The sequence below is a fragment of the Phalacrocorax carbo genome, chromosome 20 (genome assembly GCF_963921805.1).
Source record: "Phalacrocorax carbo chromosome 20, bPhaCar2.1, whole genome shotgun sequence".
Classification (NCBI taxonomy): domain Eukaryota; kingdom Metazoa; phylum Chordata; class Aves; order Suliformes; family Phalacrocoracidae; genus Phalacrocorax; species Phalacrocorax carbo.
In genome coordinates, this window is record NC_087532.1 from 2,023,596 (window position 1) to 2,045,686 (window position 22,091).

Below are 22,091 nucleotides of genomic sequence, written 5' to 3' on the forward strand. Positions count from 1 at the left end.
TAACTCATTCTTGCAATTTAAATGATGGCAAGATGCTAAGACATGTTATAAACGACAATTACATCCTCTCTATAGGACAAAAGAGAAAAAGAATCCAGAAAGATCTATTCACCTTGGATTTCCCTCTGAGGCTTTGACCCATTTACAGGTTCATTTCCAGGTGGTAACTTTGGTAGTCTGGATGTGATTAGTTCACATCCTCACCTGATAGCTATGCCCTAGAGATTCTGGCAAAGGGCTGGGTGTAAGGGGAAGTTAGCAAAAAATCAGATAAGATGAGGCCTCCAGCTGCTTTTCATGAATATTTTCTAGGCTTTAGAAAGATGCATGTTATGGTATGTGATTTTTCACAGCTGGCAGCTAATGAGGGCTGATAAGCTCAGCTACAAGCAGCTGAAAGCATCTCAGCACAGACAAAAACAGTTTTTAAAGATACAATCAGATGTTCATCATCAGAGTTCTTAAACACTAAGCTGCAGGAATACAGACCATAAAACCCAAGTTCAGCCATCTATAATATACTGCTTGTAATTCGGAAGCTTTGGGCTTCTAATCTTACAGTTTAATGAACTGAAAAACACATACGGGAGGAGCCCGAGGCCTCACAGGAGCTCTGGGCAAGGGAATACACTTGCTGTCTCTGTACAAGCCAGCGGGAAGGGATACAAGATGGGCTTTCTCTAGGCAGCACTATCAATTTGATTGACAGATGAGGCATAGCCAAGGAAGTGTTCTCACACGTTCGGAGAACCCCCCTACCCATGCTGCCTTTCCTTCCCTACCCTCGTTCGGCAGTTTAATTGTCAGACTCTCAGACCTACCTCAGTAGCTTTTCAGTCAGTCACTGACCTTGAAGAATAATGACTTCAACTGCCTTTCTGAATTCCTTCACACCTGCGGCCAGGCTTTTGTTCCACGGCGTGACATCCTGAACGGAGCACAGAAACAATCATTGTGCCGTATTAGCAAGTGCCTCTGGCCTAGATGTGGATGGCTCCTGTGGATTCCTACATCTGTTGCACTACAGCGTGTGATTCTAGTAAAAATTTGCAGCTACTGTGTGGCAAGCAGCGATTACCGCAGAGTAAATGTTACTGCCTTAGCAGATGGCACGCACGCACCGCTGTGCTTTCATGCTTGACCTGCGTGTACGTTGTATCTGCCCGCAACTTCACATGGAGGAGGGAGAATCTGCTTTTTCATTGTGATTATCATATGAATGGTAGAGAAGATCATCGAGAGAATAAGAGCAGTGAGGCATTCATAAAATGAAAATCAGTGCTGCTTGGAACCTCAACTCCTGACTCCCTCCACTGTCACTTTATTGCTTTCCTTACCATTTCAGAGAGCGCCCTGCCTGCTGAGATCATCTGAATAAGCAATTTTCCTCTTTCCCAGTAAAGACCAGATGAATGAAGAGCAAAACTGCTTAGCGAGCTTCTGCTACTCAACAGTGTAGATACCCTGAAACACATGCAATTCAAAAGAATAAACGGGCACATCGTTAATGGTCTTGCATAGCGTAACAAAACAAGCTCTAAGGTTAGTTACTATTAATTTGGAAGCAGGAGGGCAGAATTCACACATGCCCTAGGGAGGTAAATCCGGACACTGTTTTTGAAAATTTGAACAAAGGTAAATGTTTTGAAGCGCTACATGACACTGCCTTCTGTGAGGTGCGTTAATTTAACAAGTGTTGCTTCATCAATTAAAGATAAAAATAATCTGCTTGTGAAACTTGGTCTTTGAAAAGACACAAATAGGCCTTTTAAACATTAACTTTCTAAAGCTGTCAAGTTGCATGTACTTGCTTTAAAGATAAAAAAGCAGCAACTCCCTGCAGCTTTTCAGCCCCAAACTGAAGTATTACAGAGTGACTTTTCGTCTAGAGAATGTTAATGAAATTTGCTTTGTGTTAAGACACAATGTGAGGCTATTCTTGGCAGATCACACATTCTGCTGCTGATTTTCCTTTTTGTCCTTCAGAGACTGCAAAGATATTGTAGGGTTACTTCAGTGCATGTTCCAAACCTTTGTTGCACAAATCTCAAGGGCCTCTCATCCAAACTATGAAGACAAGCAATGAAGATCTGAGCCAGGATGAAAAACAGAGAATATTTTTAGACAAAACATACTGAAGACCATTTGAAAAGATTTAATCAGGGAGTTTAACCCCTCCCAGCCTCTACCTCCATGTCACAATGATAACATTAGCTGCAGTTAGCCTTACATTTTGATATCTCAGAGTTTAAATGCTTGTGGCCAAATGATAATAAAATTAGTAAGCAAGAACTCCTTTCTAGCCCCGCAAGCCACAAGTAAGCTGCCAACCTTTCCAGGAGAGAGTATGAACTAAGTAACATGCACTTTCACTGTGCACTTTGCTGGGAGAGGAAGAGAAGAGGTTTTTGAATGAGACAGATGAAGAGCAAATTTTTGTTGCAGTATTTTCACAGCCAGACTTTAAACAACCTCAGTATGAAACGGGGCTCGCTCTCTTACTGGAGAGCTCTAACAGCATAGGTTAGGTCCTTGGATCGTGTCTGCTTGGCTACTAATTCCATGAGTTCCCGTAGAATTTTCGTCTGCACAGCCATCACCAGCTGCCAAAGGCAGACATCACTTTGACACAATCCATGTGCTGGGTATCACACAACGACAGAACGCCAGCTTCTACCAATACTTGCATGCTTTTTGGTGGACCTGACAAAATTTGAGCTGGATCTGAAATGGCTAGGACTCTGAAAGATTAAAATTAAATGTTATCCACAAAGGAATTTTTAAAACCAGACAGAGGGAATTAACCATGTTTGTATACCGCAAACTTCCAGACAGCATAAAAGTGTTACATTACAGCTAAAGAGTCAACAGCTGGAAGGTTAAATATGTTTATTTTAGTAGTGTAAGGGGGTTTTACAAACAAATTCTTAGATTTTGCAACATACACAAAAGAACCGTTACAAACAAAAGCAAAATATCCTCTCAATAATAGGGACTCTATGCAGACTGAAATAAAATTAAACCTCTGTTTCTCTTTAAAATGCATCTCAGTAAACATTCGTCTCCATCACTGATAAAATGTACATCTATAATAAATGACATAACGGGGGCGCAGGGGGATGACAACAGATGACGACATCCCTAAAAATAAAAAGTAAAAACAATGGGGAGGAAAAATTATTATTCTGTTTAGGCTGGTATTTAATTCTAAATATGTCCATCTAAAAAAATTAAATATCTCTTTTTTTAAAACATATAATTGAAAATTTTTCATGGCAGTGCAATACAGAAATAGTAAAATTCATCCAAAAAGTGCTACGTACAGCAGCTTTGTTAAAATACCGTAAAGAAGGGACAGTGCTGTTTTCAAGGAAAGACTAGCATGCTTTTTAGCCATTTCTGAATTAAAGTCAGAAGATATTTCCTGTCTGTTTTTAGTAATTCCCTTCTCTCTCCTGTCTCATTCCCACAGATTATGTTTTGAGACAAGGAACAGTCACAGTTCAGTTTGTGTGCATGTGTACATACATGTGCAGACATATATTTGCATACACACAGATGTATATATATATTTATAGATCTATAAACAGGCTTGGTTTAAAAAAGCATTGCTTTGGAACATAGTAAGGGCTCTTCTTCAGAGAGTGAGACAATATGGATTTTCACAGAAATAAACAGGTCCACGATGGAAGATGGACTTTATCTACTACGTTATTAATTCATGAAACAATTACACCGCACTTTTGAGTATTTCCCAGAGAAGACACCCTCAGAGGCCTCAAACTCTTCAAAAAAATAAAACGGAACAGGGAGCATGATTTTAAATCCAGCCTCTTTTCATGGATCCACAATTTGTAAGAGCAAAATTTACCTTAGCTGTCATTAACATCACATAGATGTTTACCTATTACAAGAAGCAATTACTGAAATTAGTAAAGAGCGTGAGATTTGCACAGAGCAAACTGCAAATGCAAAGAAGTGGTCACACACAAAGGAGGCCAAATTTGAGGCTGGAAAAAGTGTAATTAAAAAAAAAATAAAAGGAGGTCAGATCATTAGGACTGTAAAAATATAAGTCTCCGATTTCACTTGCTTTTTCTATTTCCACAAACTGCTGACAAATCTAACCCTCATCTATTCTTTCGGAGTCGTGATATTAAGTACCCTTACAGTCAAGGGAAGGCCAGGAAGCACTAAGCCATATGAGGACATTTTGTGCCTCTCAGGTCACTATGTTTTGTTTTGACAGGAATGTAAACATTGCCTTATTCAGGGCTCCCCAGAATTACAGTTTCAGCATAAAGAAGACTTCTGTGTCAGTGTTATAATCAGTTTGGTTCTTAGGCTGGGATGTAAACACGGCAGGAGAGGCTATATCCATACAAACTGCTTTTGCAACGCTGCAGGCTCCCTCTGGATTTCCTCTCTCCTCGATGGGACTCCCGCTGAGCTGGCCCAGGCTTTGCAGCCGCTGTCTCTCCTGAGCTTGCTTAGCCCTGTTGGCAATGTACCGCACCCTGCTCTGACTGCGAGATGAAGACCTGCGAAGGAGTCCCAAGCTCTCCCCTTCCTCTTCAGATTCAGTTGGATCAAGACTGATAGGGGAAGTGATATCGTTTTCCTGCTGAAAGGCTGTCAGCTTCTTTAGCTGCTCAGTCAGTTCATCCTGGGATTTGACTGAGGATCTCAGGCCTGAAGAGCGGCGCTGCTCCCACATTGATCGAGTGACAAAACTCCTGCTGATGCTACGGTATTTGCTTTCAAAAGTGCACACAATATCATCAGAGGTAAGGTCTCCAAGACTCTTGGATTTTGCCTGGTTATTTCCACCTATATCATGTGCTTTGGATTTGTTAGATGACTGTCTGAGACTTTCCATGTACAGCCTGCTCCAGGTATGCCTTCTAGGAATGGATGAGAATGTGTCTGGAGGGCTCCTGGCAAGAGGACGGGGGCACAGTTCATCTGCTGGCAGCTGGCCAGACCTCAGGTTAGGATTGGATTTGCTCTTGCTCACCATTGGCATCTCGTTGCCAGATGTTGTAGCAGATCGTGGGCGCATACCCTTTCTTACGGCAAGGGGCTCAAAATTTTCATGACGGATGCCAAGATCTGGGAGGCTTTTGCGAGCTAGGTTGGGTAGAGAGAGATCTATCACAGTGTCATTGGAGGACATGCTGGAAGAAGACGACATGCTGTCACGATGATTGCTGCAATCTAGCTTGCTCCAGATCTGGTCATTAATAGTGGCATCGAAGTATACTTCTGCTGCTGGAGACGGGCTACTTGGAATTTTTATTAAGGCTGAGGAGTCTGATGTCTTCAGTCCTTCAGTCTTTGACCTTCTTACTAACACGTAAGAGCCCGCCTGAGGAACGGAAACAGGTAGAGGCTGTGCAGCCTGGGCTTTCTGGGAAGTATCTGGAGGCAAAGCTGTCTGTGTGCTGCAAATCACGTTGTTTTGCTGCTGTAGAACAGCTGCTGCACCAAGTTTTTGCCCTTTGGAGTCAATGGTGCTTTTCATATCTGTTAATACCTGACCTGGTTGGTCATTTTGCTTCTGGCAGTTTTCAAGAGGTTGGCCGGCAGTCTTACCTGCTGCTGCTACCAGCCAGGCTTTTTGAGGATGCACTGCCAATCCATACTGATCTTCAGCATTGCGGCAAGCCTGTGTCCAACCGTTTTCTTCTCTGAGGCATCCTGCCACGCTTGTCCTCTCATCATCTTGGACTACTAAACTTGCGTCAGCTGCTCTTGTGACTACCTGCACTTGATCTTCTGCAGCCAGGTTGGTTCTTTGCTCTCTAATGAGCAGAGATTCTTGAGGCTGGCTGGCTGTGCTGCTTACTTCTGATCGAGATTCAGTGGAATGATCAGACACAGACCCTTCTTCAGAATCACTGTAAGGAGTAATGGGTAGAGGGAAGAAAAGGCTGGCATGATGGTTTTCATTGGCAATAACAGGCTCTTCAGTGATAGTTTCTAGGCTGCATAAAGAAGTGACTGACCTCTGTATTGAGAAATGGCAGGCATCTACTTGGGAGACACGAAAAGACAGGAAAAGGAAACAAGAGAAACAGAGATACAGGGTTAATTAGCTATAACAAACTGCAGTTTAGCTGAAGATTTATTCTTTATGTGTTATCATTTTGTTTTTAAGGTAGTAGTTGCATATATTAATCATTATTTTTTAAATAACTTATGATTTCAAATGCCTGACTAAAGGCAGTAAAAATTTCTGCTCATTCAGTTTTAGCTGCCCCAAAGCCTTGTTGCTTTAAAAAAAAAATCTCAGTCCATGCATAGTAGCACCATATACTTTTCTGATTATCTTATTCAAACAACTGTGCCCATCAATTTCTTTGTGTCCCCTCTCATAAAATAACTTTTCTTCCTCCACCATCCAGCACCACTTGAACTGCTCTTTCCCTTCCTTCCAGCACTCAAACATGTCAGTATATCGGATCATGATCAGCCCCTGTATGATAACCAGAACACCATTGCCCAGCCAACAGATATGATCCCGGTAACCAATTACACAGAAGAGAAGCTGCACAGGACTTGTGGAGCAGATTACAAATAAAATTATCTGTATGCAGACAACAGAATGTAGTCAATGGGCCTTTTAAAAACAGAACAAAATCTTTAAATGGACTAACTTTGTTTTCCTAAAAAAGTTTGTTTCTTTGTCAAAAAACTACAGACACATGGTTCATGAACACCAGGCTGACAGTACAATCCAGAAGAATCACTACAACCACCAATTACCTGAAGAAAATGCTCCTTCCATCTGCAATGTTTATAATCTGTACCCTAAGAGCCAAAGCAATCATTCCAAAAAGACTATTTCCCGTATCTCCAAACCACAATGCAAACATGCATTCGAGAACTAGCAAAGCACCACCAAGCCAGACAACCACCTTCAGAATACAGGAGCAGATCGTTATAAGGCAGGAAGCAAACAACAACCAGGACTACAGGCAACAAGGTGCTTGAATGAGTGACACTCCGTAGACAGTTACCTTTGACTTGCTTGTCCTTTCAGTTCTTAACTAGAGAGAGAGTGTGCATGTAGAATAATAGGACAGAACAGAGGAAAAATCCAGTTAATGTAGGGAAGGCAGGTGCAGATAACAGGATAAATTAGTGCTGAGGGAGGGAAGGGAAACAGACAGAAACATTCACACATTTTTGTAGGATCCTAAGAATTTCTGACCAACCAGAGCACTCAATGGAATCCATAAATGGATGGGTATTAAGTCCATTATTTTGTCATAGAAGAATAAAAAGCAATTTTTGCTATTCGAGGAACACACTCCACTGCACTGGGGAATGGAAGCTAGCCTCCTCTTCCCCAAAGCCCTTTCCTAATGCTATGGGAAAAATAATCTATGTTACACCAAAAAATGCCAAGGAAATACTGGGCCTTTCCTTCCAGCACCAGTATTTCCAGTCCAGAGCTGTGACAAGAAGCTTAACAATGGAGACAGCTGTTCAATGGCTTATATTACATTAGTTGGGAGTGTTAAAATGGAAGCAGGCACACGTGCCCATAAGCAAAATCCACCGTTCACAACACAGCAGACTTTTTGGTATTTGCAGGAATATTGGGGCGAGTCCAGAGCTGATCAGACTAATGAGCTCTCCTTCTTCCCATCCAGGCTAGGCCTTCATCATAGATTAAGGCACACATACAGGGCAAAATACTGGAAATCATAATGCCGTTGCCATGAAGGGGACAACTAGAGGCTATAGTTTCCTGTCTCATCCTTGTGGCACTTCCCATCGACAGAATGTTAATTACGAAATGCAGCCATATTAGGCTAACGTTATTGGTTTCCTTGGTTTCTTGGCCCAAGGCACTAAAATAGCAGGCGGATGGGGAAAGCGCACTGTTTGTGCAAACATAGTGTTTGTCACTGGACCATCAGCATCCAGTCCAAGCGAGTATTTCACCATTTTAAAGGTTTGCCGATTCCATGCTTGGGAAGTCAGATGGATTTAATCAAATTTCAAGCATATCACAATATTTATTTAGTGACTTGGGGGGCTGGCGGGGGAGCTGGCACTGATAATGGGAAATGGTTTCATATGTCACACTACTCAGAGCTTATGAAAAGCCTAATGCCAATAATTTAAGCATAGAAAGAGTTCTGCTGCTTTGGATTAATTTCAGGTCACGGGAACCAGCAAACTTCTTCCCTCCCCCTCCCATTGTCCTGGTATTTTCCTAAAAGCTCAAAGCAGATATTGGAAAAAGGATATTAAAAAAAAAAGAGAAATAAAGAAAAATTTTAGACACCCACCCTCATTAAATTGATCAAAGAAATGGAATATTTAAAATTTCTGTATGAGGCTTTCAAAGAAGCCCACTATAGGTGGGCAGTCAGAATCTATTACTTAAAAAGGGATTACATATTAAGAAGCACTGAATTCCCTTAACAGTTCCTGAAAATGTAACCATCAATGTCCAGATCCCTGGACAATTAAGGGGAAGGGGAGGGTTTTGAATAGAAGCTCTTGTAGTCATAGAGAAAAGCTGTATTTCTTTGCTTCCCCTTCACAGTTCTATGAAACAGAAAATCTTGTCAAAATCTCTTCCCTCCCCTCTCCTCCCTGCCAAATCAGGGGGGAAAAAAGCCAATTTCCTTATTAAAATATATACCTTGGTTGCCTGTCTTCCTGTTTTCCATCTTTACAAGCACACAGTTCATAAGTAAAGGTACAGTCTTGCGATCCCAGGGACCACATGCACATTGGTCTGGCTTGAAACAACTATAAAATGCTGTAGCTTAACCAGCCTTCCTTTGAACGGACACATATTACTTTGCAGTTGGGAAACGCCAACAGCCCACCTAGCTTGGTCAAGTAACATCAGGTCACGTACCTTGCTTCTTTATATTATGCAGCTGTGCCCTCAGGTCACAGTCAAATCATATACGTAATGTTAAGCACATCTATAAATGTTTGCATACTGAGGATTCATACATTTAGGACCAGAATGGTCTGCTTTGTTCATAAAGGGTGATCTGAATAATCCAGACTAGAGAATTCCATCCAGTAATCCCTGAACTGATGGCGGTAATTTTGCAAGTTCTTTGAGGAAGGAATTGGTTTCATTGTTAATAGAGTGCACATTAAGTATCGTTTCTGATGTGGTTATCCCGCCGTGAAACACAAATACTGATAACAGAAATATTGTTGGTTAGTATGGTTTTCCCATATTCAGTCTCTACTTAATGCTCTGGTTTGGATCTTAAAATTTACTTAGTATCATACCACATTCACTAAAAAAAAAAAACAACAAAGAAACAACAAACCAAACAAGGAAACAAAAAAACCCTGAACAAACAATCCAAACATTAATGGACTATTGGCACTTTACTACTGCAGACGGTTAGGTAGGCATGGAAAGCACTAATCTAAATCAGACACATCTAGGAAAAAAAAATAAAAATATTTATGCAGACTTTTTTTCTATCATTGCCAAAAATAAAGAAAATGGGCTCTTGACAGCAAAACAACATACAGGAGCTTCTAAGTAAAGATGCTATGCAGAAGCTGAGACAATGATGTGATCTAAGGTGGAGAAGGGTGAAGAAAATCTGGTCTTACCAGTAAAGAATATAGGGGATTTACTTCGAATTTCCTCCAACTTTTGAACGAACAAGGCGTTCATTTCCCTCTGTAGGGTGCCCACTTGCCTTCGAGAAGCTTCAGACCAGCGCTTGGGGAATTCTGGGCTTCCAAGGCTTTCTAGACTGCTCGAGTTGGAGGATATAGAGCCATTGCTGGCTGCAACCAAGTTGACAGTGCTTCCATACTTGCCACCTGATTGGCACTGCCACCGCTGCCGGGAATGAGCCTGTATTCCGTGACATTTAGATTCAACATTTTTCTTCCCTGGGGTCACAAAAGACTGGGTGCTCCTTGTTAGATCATCGGCAGTTCCAGAGCTGCTGTGAAACTGCAAATCTGATTGCCGCCTGGGCTGGCCTTTAACAGCCCAGTTTTTTAGCTCTAACCTCTCTTCGCCAGTTATACTGCTATACTGATCATGGTGAATTATATCTTTAGCAATAGGCCTGGTAGGATGGTCATTCCACTTGCATTCTAGATCTGGGCTTTCTTTGGAACCAATCATGCATTTCATGCAATTGGTGGCCACTCCGATCCTACCAGAGCTGTTGATGGCACAGCGTGCAAAGACGCTCTGCTTCTCGCTCTGGTGCTCCTGAAGCCGGACCCTGTTAGACCTCTGTATTGGTTCACTGAAAGCAGCACCCCCTTGAGCACAACTTTGGCTTTTGGCTTTACGAGAACTGTGGGCCTTACCTTTCAACCCCTTGCCATGTACCTCCCCACTGGCACCATCTCTGGGAGCTGGTGACAGAGAAGAACTTTCTGGCCCTTGCTCAAAGCGAGGCTGTGAGGCAGCTTCCACTTCATGGTCTTCACCGGCCCCTTCAGAGCTGTGGTCTTTTGTGTCAAAAACAATTTCAGGAAAGCCCTTCTTGTTCTTCTTCTGGCTTTTGGTGGGTGCACTGGCTGTCCGTCTCAAGATGTGGCTGCTAAAGGAATGTTTGCGATGAAGCTGACCAGCAGCATGACTGTCCAGAGAGGCCTGCTTTGGATTTCTGAGAAACAGGCCTTTTAGGCCTAGAGCTTGTTTGGCCTGGAAAATTAGAAGAAAAAAAAAACAAAACAGTCCTTAGTAGAAAATGCAAGTCTCTTTCTTTGGGCACAGGAACTCATGTACAAATGATCAGTTCACATACGCATGCATATACAGAGTCTCCTGCCATATTTCTACCATCAGCATGAGAACTAAATCAGAAATAGGACAGAGATTAAAAGAGGAAAAAAAAGCAGTAACAGCAGCTTCGCGAAATTTAATGTCTTTTTCGTTCAACTATGTCTTTAGATAAAATTTTCCAACCAGGCTTATCTCTGTATTTGTCATAATTTTCTTACTAGCATATAGCTACTTACAACATAAACATAAATATCAGATATTGAAAAGTAAAAAAAAAAAGGAAATACTTTTGGTCTACAAGGAACTAATTCTGAAAGATGAAGAGTTTCTCGTGTGTGTTAAAAGCCACAAAGCTTGAGGTATAATGCCACATATTTGAGACTCTCTAAGACTAAAGTCAGAGTGCTTCCTTTTTAGCAATACAGCTTTCTGGGGTTTTGTTGTCTGGTTTTGGTCCTGTTTTTCTAAACACAAAGCTCTGTGAGGTACGGGACAGCTCTCCAACACAATGTGCACATTTAAAACCATTCTGTCCCAACAGTTTAATGACATGGATCTACTGCAGAACCTGGAAGAGGTGTAGGAAATCAATTCACTATAGGAATCCAAGGCCAAGTGGAGACTTGCAGATTTGTTGCAACCTTAGGTCTTTTCTTTAAAGAGTCTATGCTATGACCTAGTTGCCGTTACTGAAACTTGGTGGGAGGAATCCCATGAGTGGAGTGCAGCTATCAATGGCTACAGGCTGTTCAGAAGGGACAGGTGAGGAAGGAGGGCCAGAGGCATTGCCCTCTACATCAAGAAATGGACAGAGTGTGAAGAGCTGTCTCTGAAGAATAGCCACGAGCAGGTTCAAAGCTTATGGGTAAAAATCAGAGACCTAGGCAATAAAGGGAACCTTGTGGTTGGTGTTTGCTACAGGCCACCCTCTGTCAAGGGGAGTCTATTGACAAAGTATTCTCACTCCAGATATAGGCAGCATCGTGCTCGTGGGCTCTTGGCCTGCTGGGGGACTTCAGCCATCCCAACACCTGCTGGAAAAGTAGCATGGTGAGCTATAGGCAATCCAAGAGACTCCTGGAATGCATTAAGGATAACTTCTTGAGGTAATAGACGGTGGAAGCAGGGACAGGTATCCTAGGAAGAGCAAAGGGATGCTCTCTGGTTGTGTAGGGATGGCATCAGGGAGACCAAGGTGCAGCTGGAGCTGAACTTGGCAAGGAGTGCAAAGAATAATAAGATGGGCTTCTACAGGTATTTTGGCTAGAAAAGGAAGGCCAAAGAAAGTGTATCCCCCTGATGAGCAAGACTGGCAAACTGGTAACAACAGACAAAGAGAAGGCTGAGGTATGCAACAACTTCTTTGCCTCAGTCTTTACTGGCAACCTCTCTTCCCACACCTCTTGAATGGATGGACCGCAAGACAGGGACTGGGGGAACAAAGTCCCTCCCACGGTAGGGGAAGATCAGGTTCATGACAACCTGAGGGACCTTAACATACACAAGTCTATGGACCTGATGAGATACATCCCAGAGCCCTGAGGGAACTGACTGATGCAGTGGCCAAGCCACTCTCCATGATATTTGAAAAGTCATGGCAGTCAGGTGAAGCCCCCGCTGACTGGAAAAAGGGAAACGTTGCACCTATCTTTAAAAAGGGTAGAAAGGAGGACCCTGGGAACTACTGACCCATCACAGGCTCCCCTCTGCGCCTGGGAAGATCACGGAACAGATCCTCCTAGAAGCCATGCTAAGGCACACAGAGGACAGAGAGGTGATTCGAGGCAGCCAGCATGGTTTCGCCAGGGGCAAGTCCTGCCTGACCAACCTCATGGACTTCTATGATGGTGTGACTGGATCAGTGGAGAAGGGAAGGACTACGGATGTCATCTACCTGGACTTCTGTAAGGCCTTTGACACAGTCCCGCACAGCATCCTTCTCTTGAAAATGGAAAGATACAGATTTGATGGGTGGACTGTTGGGTGGATGAGGAATTGGCTGGATGGTCGCATCCAGAGGGTAGTGGTCAACGGTGCAATGTCCAGATGGAGACCTGTGACAAGTGGTGGCCCTCAGGGGTCCCTATCGGTCCATATCGGGACCAGTACAGTTTAATACCTTCATCGATGACATAGACAGTGGGATTGAGCGCACCCTCAGCAAGTTTGCAGATGACACCAAGCTGAGTGGTGCAGTTGATAGGCCGGAGGGACGGGATGTCATCCAAAGGGACCTGGACAAGCTCAAGAAGTGGGCCTGTGTGAACCTCATGAGGTTCAACAAGGCCAAGTGCAAGGTCCTGCACATGGGTCAGGGTAATCCCGGGTATCAACACAGGCTGGGGGATGAAGGGATTGAGAGCAGCCCTGAGGAGGACTTGGGAGTGTTAGTTGACAAGAAGCTAAGCATGACCCAGCAATGTGCGCTTGCAGCCCAGGTGGCCAACTGTATCCTGGGCTGCATCAAAAGCAGCATTGCCAGCAAGTTGAGGGAGGTGACTGTCCCCGTATACTCCACTCTGGTGAGACCCCACCTGAAGTGCTGCAACCAGCTCTGTGGGTCCTCAGCACAGGAAGGACATGGATGTGTTGGAGCGGGTCCAAAAGACAACCACAAAAACTCAGGGGGCTGGAGCACCTCTCCTATGAGGACAGGCTGAGAGGTGGGGTTGTTCAGCCTGGAGAAGAGAAGGCACCAGGGAGACCTTGTTGTGGCCTTTCAGTACTTAAAGGGGGCTTATAAGAAAGATGGGACAAACATTTTAGCAGGGCCTGTTGCCATAGGACAAGGGGTAATGGTTTTAAACTAACAGAGGGTAGATTTAGACTAGATCTAAGGAAGAAATGTTTGACAATGAGTGTGGTGAAATGCTGGCGTGTGTTGCCCAGAGAGGTGGTCGATGCACCATCCCTGGAAGCAGTCAAGGCCAGGTTGGACGGGGCTCTGAGCGACCTGTTTTAGCTGAAGATGTCCCTGCTCACTGCAGGGGGGTTGGACTAGATGACCATGAAAGATGCCTGCCAACCCAAGGTATTCTATGATTCTATGATTGTACTTGGAAACGAACATAAATGTACTCCTGAGCAGTTATGTTATAATTATACAAAAAACCCCCAGCTGCCCCTTAAGGTGTTTCCTAGATTCCCAAAGTCATTGACTAGAATAGCAGTACATCCCAAAGGGCAACATGGAACAGTTAAAATAGGTTCTGGTTCTGAACCACCTCTGAATGGACCACCACTGATTGTAGAGGGAGACTACAGAGACCAGCTTTGTAATCTGGGCACCCAAAGCATAATATTTAAACTATGTGGTGTAAATGTTTCCTCTGAATGGCCACTGAGGAAACAGTGCAACCTAGCAAATTGTGCTCTACTAGGAAGTCCTGAACAAGGCTTCTGCATCACACCATAATACAAATAAAGCAACAAATGCTGCAAGCTTATGTTGTCTTAAAGTGTCATTACCAGCTTTGGGCCTTGCCCAAGTTAAGTCCAGCTGGAAAATGCAGTAAAGCGTTTCTGTAGACTTAAACACGTTAGGATTGGGTCAATTAGAACTCCTGGAGATTTCAATTAAATTGTAAACATAGAGCTGAATTATCTGCCTTGTGTAGAACACTATACTTGGGCAGAACTGGACATCACATGCTGTCAAACATAATTTTTCGTTTTTCCTGTCTCTTAAACTGGAGATAGTGACTAGCACTCAAACTTTAGACAAGAAATTTGTGGCATGAAACAGAGGTCCCAGCTGTGGAACAAAACCGAGTGCACTGAGTAAATGAAAAGAAGAAACTGGAAAAAAAAAAACCAACCCCCAACCAAAAAAAAAACAACAACAGAAAAAGAAACAATAAAGAAAAAACAACCCAAAAACCCAACAATCCCAAACCAAGAAATTATAATTTTAATTTTACTTGTCATGCAACATGAACTCGTTACAGAACGTAGCTGATAGTGACCTGTTAAGCTAAAGTATATTCTTGACTTAAAACAGATAATAATAAATTGGATGTTCAAATGGAGATTTACATTCTTTGGGAACTGTTGGTAAATAACCAGTGGATGTAAGAATGTAATATTTTTTCAGTATAAAGGAGATGTACACTTCAGTCGAACTGAGACCGGTCATGAACACCAGTTGAACTATATGTTGTCATGAGCGTGACATGTATGTCATGAACATGGCAAACGATCATCAAATATTTTACTTTCTACCTGTGTGATTATATTTTGATAATTTCCTACCATACAATACTTATCCAAAGATACTCATGTATGTTTTCATCACTGAAGAAACACGCTATAAACAAGTGAAGTTAGTCAGGGTGATAATACAATACTTCATATACTTCAGTACTTATTTAAGCATTAAACATATATTCACCGTCATATATCTCCCACCATCATACCACTGATTTACATTTCAGTGAAACAGAGAGTTTCAGCATTCCTGTAAACATTCCAGGTGTACTTGCCAACTTTTAAAGCAACAGGCTGATGCCTGATAAAAAGGACATTGGTTCTGCTCTGTATGTAGAGCCTCGTATGCATAAATCGCTTAAAGCAGAAAAGAGGTATTTCCCTTCTAATCTACTCCTCCTTTGTTCCCTTTATTTCCCAGTTAGATCAGACTCTCTTTAGTAGCTGTAGCGTAAAGAATGAATAAAAATAGGGTACATAAGCCTATGATTGAAATTCGATGTAAGAAACTCCTAATAAAATGTGATCAGCATCCATGCTTGGTGGCACTTGCTGTCAGCGTAATTTTTACCGTGATGTCATGTGAGGTCATACTTCTGCAGTGCCAAACAATGGCACAGAAATGTCTCATTTCAATTACAATGGCCTCTCACCCCAAAATATTCGAGTGCGCGCTCATGCATTTCGAATTTTGCTTTGTAGGACTTAATGGATAGATATTAGCTGCACTGTACAGTAAGCCTTTTGTTCATAAGTGTCCTGCGCAATCTGGCATATGGGATCAAGGTTTATTTGCCTGACACAAAGCCCAGTGAAAGCATTCAGAATATTCTTTTTATAATTGACTGAAGTTTAGTTACCACATGCCAAGGCCCAGCATGAGGGGGAGGTGATTAAAAGGAGACTTAGAATGGTCTTAAAAGTATATACAGCGTAAGACAAAGAAGGTAGGGATTGATTTTTCCCATATAAGGCAAAGAAAATGTAATTTAAATATTAATAAACCTTCTATGAGGGCGAGAGTATTGAACAGTCTGCTTGGATCACTGTGGACTCACTTTCACTAGGAAGCTTCCAAACGAGATTATGCATTTGTTAAGGAGTGAAGGGAAAAAAAGTGTTATCCTCCAATGGAGACAAGTTGGCAAGTACATGAATTTATTGCTATAAAAATCAGACAATATACATATTTGCAAAACCCAGAAAAAACCGTCATACATGTACACACACAAATAATATCCCACAAAAATAAAAGAAAAGCACTGATGGAATGGGTGACACAGTGCAGGGCCCCAGGTATCATTCTAGCTTATTTGGTGCATCTTTGTTAAGCTAGCCACTGTTGCTTGAATCAGGGGAGTGATTCAAGGACTCAGACAAATTTGGTTAACTTAGGGAAAAAAAAGTTTTAAAAAAAGGAGAAAAAAAAAAAAAGAGAGCCATTTTGACGGAGATCCAGAACATGCGCTTTCAGCTTCTAGCCCAGCTTTTACAGGGGTATTTCATTCTTTAAAACAAACTTGAAAAACAGCACAAGAGGCTTTCCCACAATTTAGCAAACAATTCACTGTTAATGTTTTTTTCCATGTTAAAGGAGTGATTTGAATTATAGTACCCCAGAGAAAAGGGGTAGAGATAGAGACTCAAAGAAGAGAGAAAGGGACGGCATAGAAGGACTTTTATCCTGGATCTGCTTCACACACGGAGGGCTCTCTGGCTGACCAACGACCCAACAGAACTGGCCAAGTCAAATGTCACAATTCATGTTACATGAGTTGAAGAGCTTCAAAATGCGAATCAGGAAACATTGATGCTAGTGAAGCAACTAGAGGCATGCAGGTGTGTGGTGGTGGTCACTACACCTCCCTGAGGCGGGAGGGGGTACCTTCGAGGCGTCTAAAAATGCTCTGCTTCTAAAAGTAGACTTTTTTGACATAGAGAAGCCCACTGAAATCACAAACAGACAGAGTAAAGGCAAAACAACAGTGAGGGAGGATCGCAGAGATATGCACATCTAGAAAACCACAAGAAATTCAGCCATACATGAATAGACTACAGAAGAGACAGAGACAAAGAAAAGCGTCTCCAGGAAATAGTGCAACCTGAAAGAGATTTCAGTTAAACACAGGTTAAGGTGGAAAAAAATATAATCTAAGACTGCTTTAGTAATATCAAACTACTGAGTGGGTCAAACAGCTACATTTAGAAAAAAGCCCCAAAAAGCTAATGCTTGCATTAGAATATTTGAATTAACAAAGGATGGGTAAAACCAGGATGATAACTGTGGCCGTTTTTCTGCCTGTAGTTAAGAGAGGGGAAACAGGGAAATAATTCTAGTTTTAACAGAACGCTGTTAACTGAAAAAGCAAACCAGAACATGATTCACTGAGACCAAACCAGAATGGGCTGGGTAATATCTGTTCCATATTGTCAGTAGATTTCATTAATGATTATAAATTAAAAAAACCCAAAAACCACATACAATCTTTCCTTCCAAATCCTTGTATTTTAGTCACGTCAGCGCCAGCATCTTAACACAAGCAAACCCAGAAAGACTGCAATGATAATGAGATGCAATAAGGGATGTCTAATAGACTTAGAACATGAAAAGGGAATAAAGCAATCAAAAAAACCAACCAGTGCAGTAGATTGGAAGCTAGTGGATAAGGACAGGAGCAGACATCATCATACACAAGGGTCTTTCAGTTGTTTAAAACACTTACCAAGAAAATCTAATGTCCTCAAAGTAGCTGCCAAAGTTTAAATGGGCGTGTTGCCCTACTGCAAATTATCACCAGCCAGTTATTCATGAAGCTACTTATTGGCTTATAAGAGCAAATAATTATGAAAGGCTATGTAAAATAAGGACTAAAAGAGAGATAATGCCGTGCAATATTGCCAAAGATGATGGGAAGTGAAAACTCTTAAAACATTCACAAAGGCTACGAACATTGTCTCTTTCAATAAACACTACTATCAAGAGCAGGGACTTGGAAGCTGATGGGGTTAACTAGCCAGTGATTAAGGCAAGCAGACCCAGTTTGTCTGTTATTTTGAAATCCCATTTGCCAGTGGATACTAAGCTCCAGACTTTGACTTCCAGTGAAGGATACTGAAATATTTGCTATCCTTACAATAGCACTGAGTGCAGAGGACATCACCTGAAAGTAGCAAACAACTGGAGCATCATGAATGCACACAACATTAGGAAGAGGAGGAGAATCTGCCAATGCTCCATCATTTTGACTATGAAAAAAACGGAAAAGACGACTTTACAGAAAGGATGAGTAAGACTGACCAGGGCAGTCATCATCCCTGCTGATGCACACAGAAAATAGATGCCTGCTTTCCTTAAAGGACAGAGGTGAGGAACACAGTCACTAATCAGATCAATCCAATGCCCACTGGCCTCAGCCCAAGGCTGAGCTGTCTGACTTTGTTACAGTCATGGAGGTTTTGATAGAACTACTCAAGAAAGAACAATAGGTCTGAACACAGGAGCCTCAAGAAGTTCACAACAAAATTTAAAGATGTTTTAATCAGTGCCAATGCGTGCATCCAGCAAGCGTCTGTAAGGTTACTGAGACAATTGCATCCCTACCCTCAGCCAAAACAGGCATGACTCACGTCCTATACAGTTCCCTTGAACCCAAAAATACAGTCAGGAAAGATCTTAGCATTGGCATGTTCAGCCTGCCATCACTTTTCCCTGAAGCCTGGGACTAAATGACCTTTTTACCATAACCTGGGTGCTAGCCTTTTATCTGTGGCAGGGCCTACAGTCTGACAGGAAACACTGCTCATCTGGTCTGTCCTGCTTACACCACCAACCACTTCTCTTCCACCTAAACCTTCTAAAGTCTCTTGCTCAATAGAGCTAAATTCAAACAGATTCATAATGCCATCACTGGGAGTTTCAGGCAAGACTCCTAGTCCTTTCAGGATGAAGCTATACCTGCCTAGAGGTTTTGCATTAGACATCAAATTAAAAAAGCAGGAACTGAGCTAAAATGTCTAAAGTACCATTCTTTCCAGAAACAGCCCTTCTCCCCACAAATAAATACAAAGCAAAGCTTTCCTGGGATTTACCTCTGTTTCAGCCCACAAAAGCTTGGATTAAAATGTAGCAGTTTAAAAAGCTGCTTTCCTTTTAAAGAATTATTTTAATTCCTCTTAGGTGAAACGGCACCACAGAAAAGGAACTCAGAATTCCCAGCCTGTTCAATGCCGCCTCTTGCTGTCACGACGCTGGCACTACAGCTTGCTACACAGAAAGCTCAGCGTCATCGCAAGTGATTACAACTTGGTTTTGAGATTCTCAAGGCACTGTAAGATACTTAGCTACATGACTTCCATTGATGTTAACACCATAGAAGCAACTAAATCCACTGCACTGTGAGGAAAGAATCTATCTTGTTTTCAGCTGGCCTAGGAAGTTTGAAGTTAGGGATTTACTTGGAGTTATTCATGTGAATTTAGACATAGCACCCAGATAGCTGTATTTTTCCTGCATGTGAAGCAAACACAATCTTAATGACAGATAAGCAGTGAAAATATGTCCAATGACTTATTTCCAACAATCATCTTTCCGCTGCGTTTTAAGTGTTATTATGGAAAATCCCCGAATCAAATAACCCTTAAGAATTTAATTAAATTTAAAATGTGAAAGCATCAGCCTGACAGAGCCTTCATAGAACAAGCTTTGCAGGCAACAAGTGATCACAGTTCAGGTGTACAACCTTTTGTTCGGCAAGGTGCACTTACTCTATTAAACACAACCATCCTTATTTATATAAATGTGTGCATGCTGCAACAAAATGACCTTCCCCTATGGCTCCCTCAAAATGGCACTGCAAGAATCTCTTTTTATAACTTTCCCTATTGATTTGCCTTCATCTCTACGTATATTCAGAAAGATCTCGGGCTACCATGGCAATCACAGAGATGAAGTTTACTCGAGTTGAACAAATAGGTTAGCTTGGACCTTCACCCCCTGGGCTCCTCGAGTGATACAAAATCCTGTCAGTTCATTTACATATGCATGCTGGATGACGTTACGCTGAAGGCACTCACCTTACCGCAGATGTCATTAATAGCCACATGAACGAAGATGGATGCCTCTTCTATACCTTCCAGGTACACGTGTCGGTAACCTGAAACAGAGTGAGCAAAGCTGACAAGGAGTTGAAAGAGGTGATAGGAAGAACATCTAGAGACTCTCCTGTAAACAGCAAAAGAAATGAAGCCGTTTTTTTCCCAGCTCCTCCATCCTCATCCAGGCTTGGGCATCACCTAGCCACACGCAGTTACCTATGAGTCACACCACTCACAACTTTAACTGCCATTTCTTCTTGTCCCTTTTAATTTATAAAAAACCCGTGTCCTGTTTTTTATGATGTCCATTATTGTTGCTGTCAATCTGTGACTTAACTACATTCTCTCTTGGGGGCTTCCAGTCCATTATAAATAATGCAAACATTTCAACAAAGTTCATTTTATTGAAACTGGATGGTTGTTTTCAATCTTAAAGCAAGCTTTTTTCTTTGCTTTGAAAGAAAAGAAAAACATATACAGAAGAAGCTTTAATATGAAAGAAGACTTAACTTAAAACAGAAATAGGAAACTGACAGAAAATGGCATTTAATAACCTCGACCCCATCATTAGAATAGGTAACTACCTGTTCTCTGTTAAACTATTACTGGTAGTAATAAGGCCAATAAAAACTCTAGTGTCTTTCTAAAACTGGTGTGAAGAAAATGGAGGAAAAAGCAGTATGAGATAAACAAGAGTAAAGATTCTGTATGGTAAGGCAGTCTTCCAAGCCCACAATATTTAGCCATCCTGCTTGACAATCTTACCCTGTTTTTTTTTTTAGTCTAGGCCCATAGAGTTAATTGATTCAGTCTTCATCATCCTCTAAGTCAGTAGTGGACCAAGGTAGAGAGCTCAGGGTCCAAACTCCCAGTCTCCTGTTCTAACTAGAAATTTCTGCAGCAGACACATGTACACACGTTAACCCAGCACTTGCAGCTTCAGTTATCCCAGGAAAAAAGTCCTAGCCAACTGATTTGGGATTTCACCATTTCTGTCTTACCTGGCATCATACTGCTGAAAGCTATTGTTCTCTGTCCAATAAAATCACGCCCAATTGGATCGTGATCCCACACAAGGAACCGAACCAGTGCAATCTCTGGCATGTGTATTGTGAACACCAACGTTTCCTCCCACATTGGGTTAAAACCTTGGAATGAAGGAATCAGCTTTTAGATATATTGGTCACAAGATGCAAGAAGAAAGAAGACTGCCCACATAAGACATGCCTGAACAGCAACATCATTCTAGTATCATTGTTCTTGGAAAATCCAGTACTCCCACTCACTTCAGCAGGAGACACAACAGCACAAGAATTTGCAAAACAGAGAGTTGGTTCTTAAATTTGGCCGTGCTTTCAGCAGGTGTTTGGACAACCTTTCTTTTGCCCACAGCAAGCTTAAAATACCCTTCTCTAATACACAATGAGAAGTCAGACAAATGACGTGTTTTACACCAAGACCTTCACAACATTATACCAACTCAGTTGAACAATTCAAGACCCAAGTCTGATTAGCATGAAGAACGTTTATACCAATTTTTCAGTGCTTTGCCATAATAGGCACCAAATTTCATCTACTTGTATCTTTATGAACAAAACTTTCCTGAAAGAGGATGTTTCAGGCATAAAAAAAAACCCTAAAACCCATGGAATCTTACCATTATCATCAACTACTCTAGTTTGTTCTTTGAAGCAGTCGACAGGTAAGCCTATAACTTCTACTTCAACAAATGGATCTATGATCTGGAAAACAGAAAGTAACAAATATTGAAGAGAAAGAGTGACAAAGTTTAGATTCTAGCACATGGCTTTTACAATGTGGGCATTGTATGTTATTGTCTTAATAATTATTGGTCTGAAGCCCTTCTGTAACAGATTATTATGCTGATGAGAGATCTCTGGCTATGTCACCTAAAAGCATAATTTAGAACAATCACGTTGTATGCATTTGTAATAATTTCTCTGTTCTATTTCTCTCTTCTAAAATGAACTTTAAACACTGGTCTGCATATAAACATTTTCTATTTTAGCGGATA

At 41.8% G+C, this 22,091-nt stretch overlaps 1 protein-coding gene across 5 annotated transcripts in view; it reads right to left on the reverse strand.

The window, feature by feature from the left end:
• Window positions 1-2,872: 2,872 nt before the first annotated feature.
• The window catches only part of PLCH2 (phospholipase C eta 2), a 124,899-nt gene continuing 105,680 nt past the window's right edge, over window positions 2,873-22,091 (reverse strand). For 3 of the 5 annotated variants that reach the window (XM_064470022.1, XM_064470020.1, XM_064470019.1), the window contains 5 exons: window positions 21,714-21,798; window positions 21,058-21,204; window positions 20,036-20,115; window positions 10,336-10,675; window positions 2,873-6,033 (listed from right to left, as the gene is read on the reverse strand). In XM_064470022.1, coding sequence (XP_064326092.1) covers window positions 4,286-6,033; window positions 10,336-10,675; window positions 20,036-20,115; window positions 21,058-21,204; window positions 21,714-21,798 — 2,400 coding nt within the window. In that variant the 3' untranslated portion in view covers window positions 2,873-4,285. The remainder of the gene's footprint in view (window positions 6,034-10,335; window positions 10,676-20,035; window positions 20,116-21,057; window positions 21,205-21,713; window positions 21,799-22,091) is intronic. The other 2 variants (XM_064470021.1, XM_064470023.1) reach the window with 2 other exon arrangements.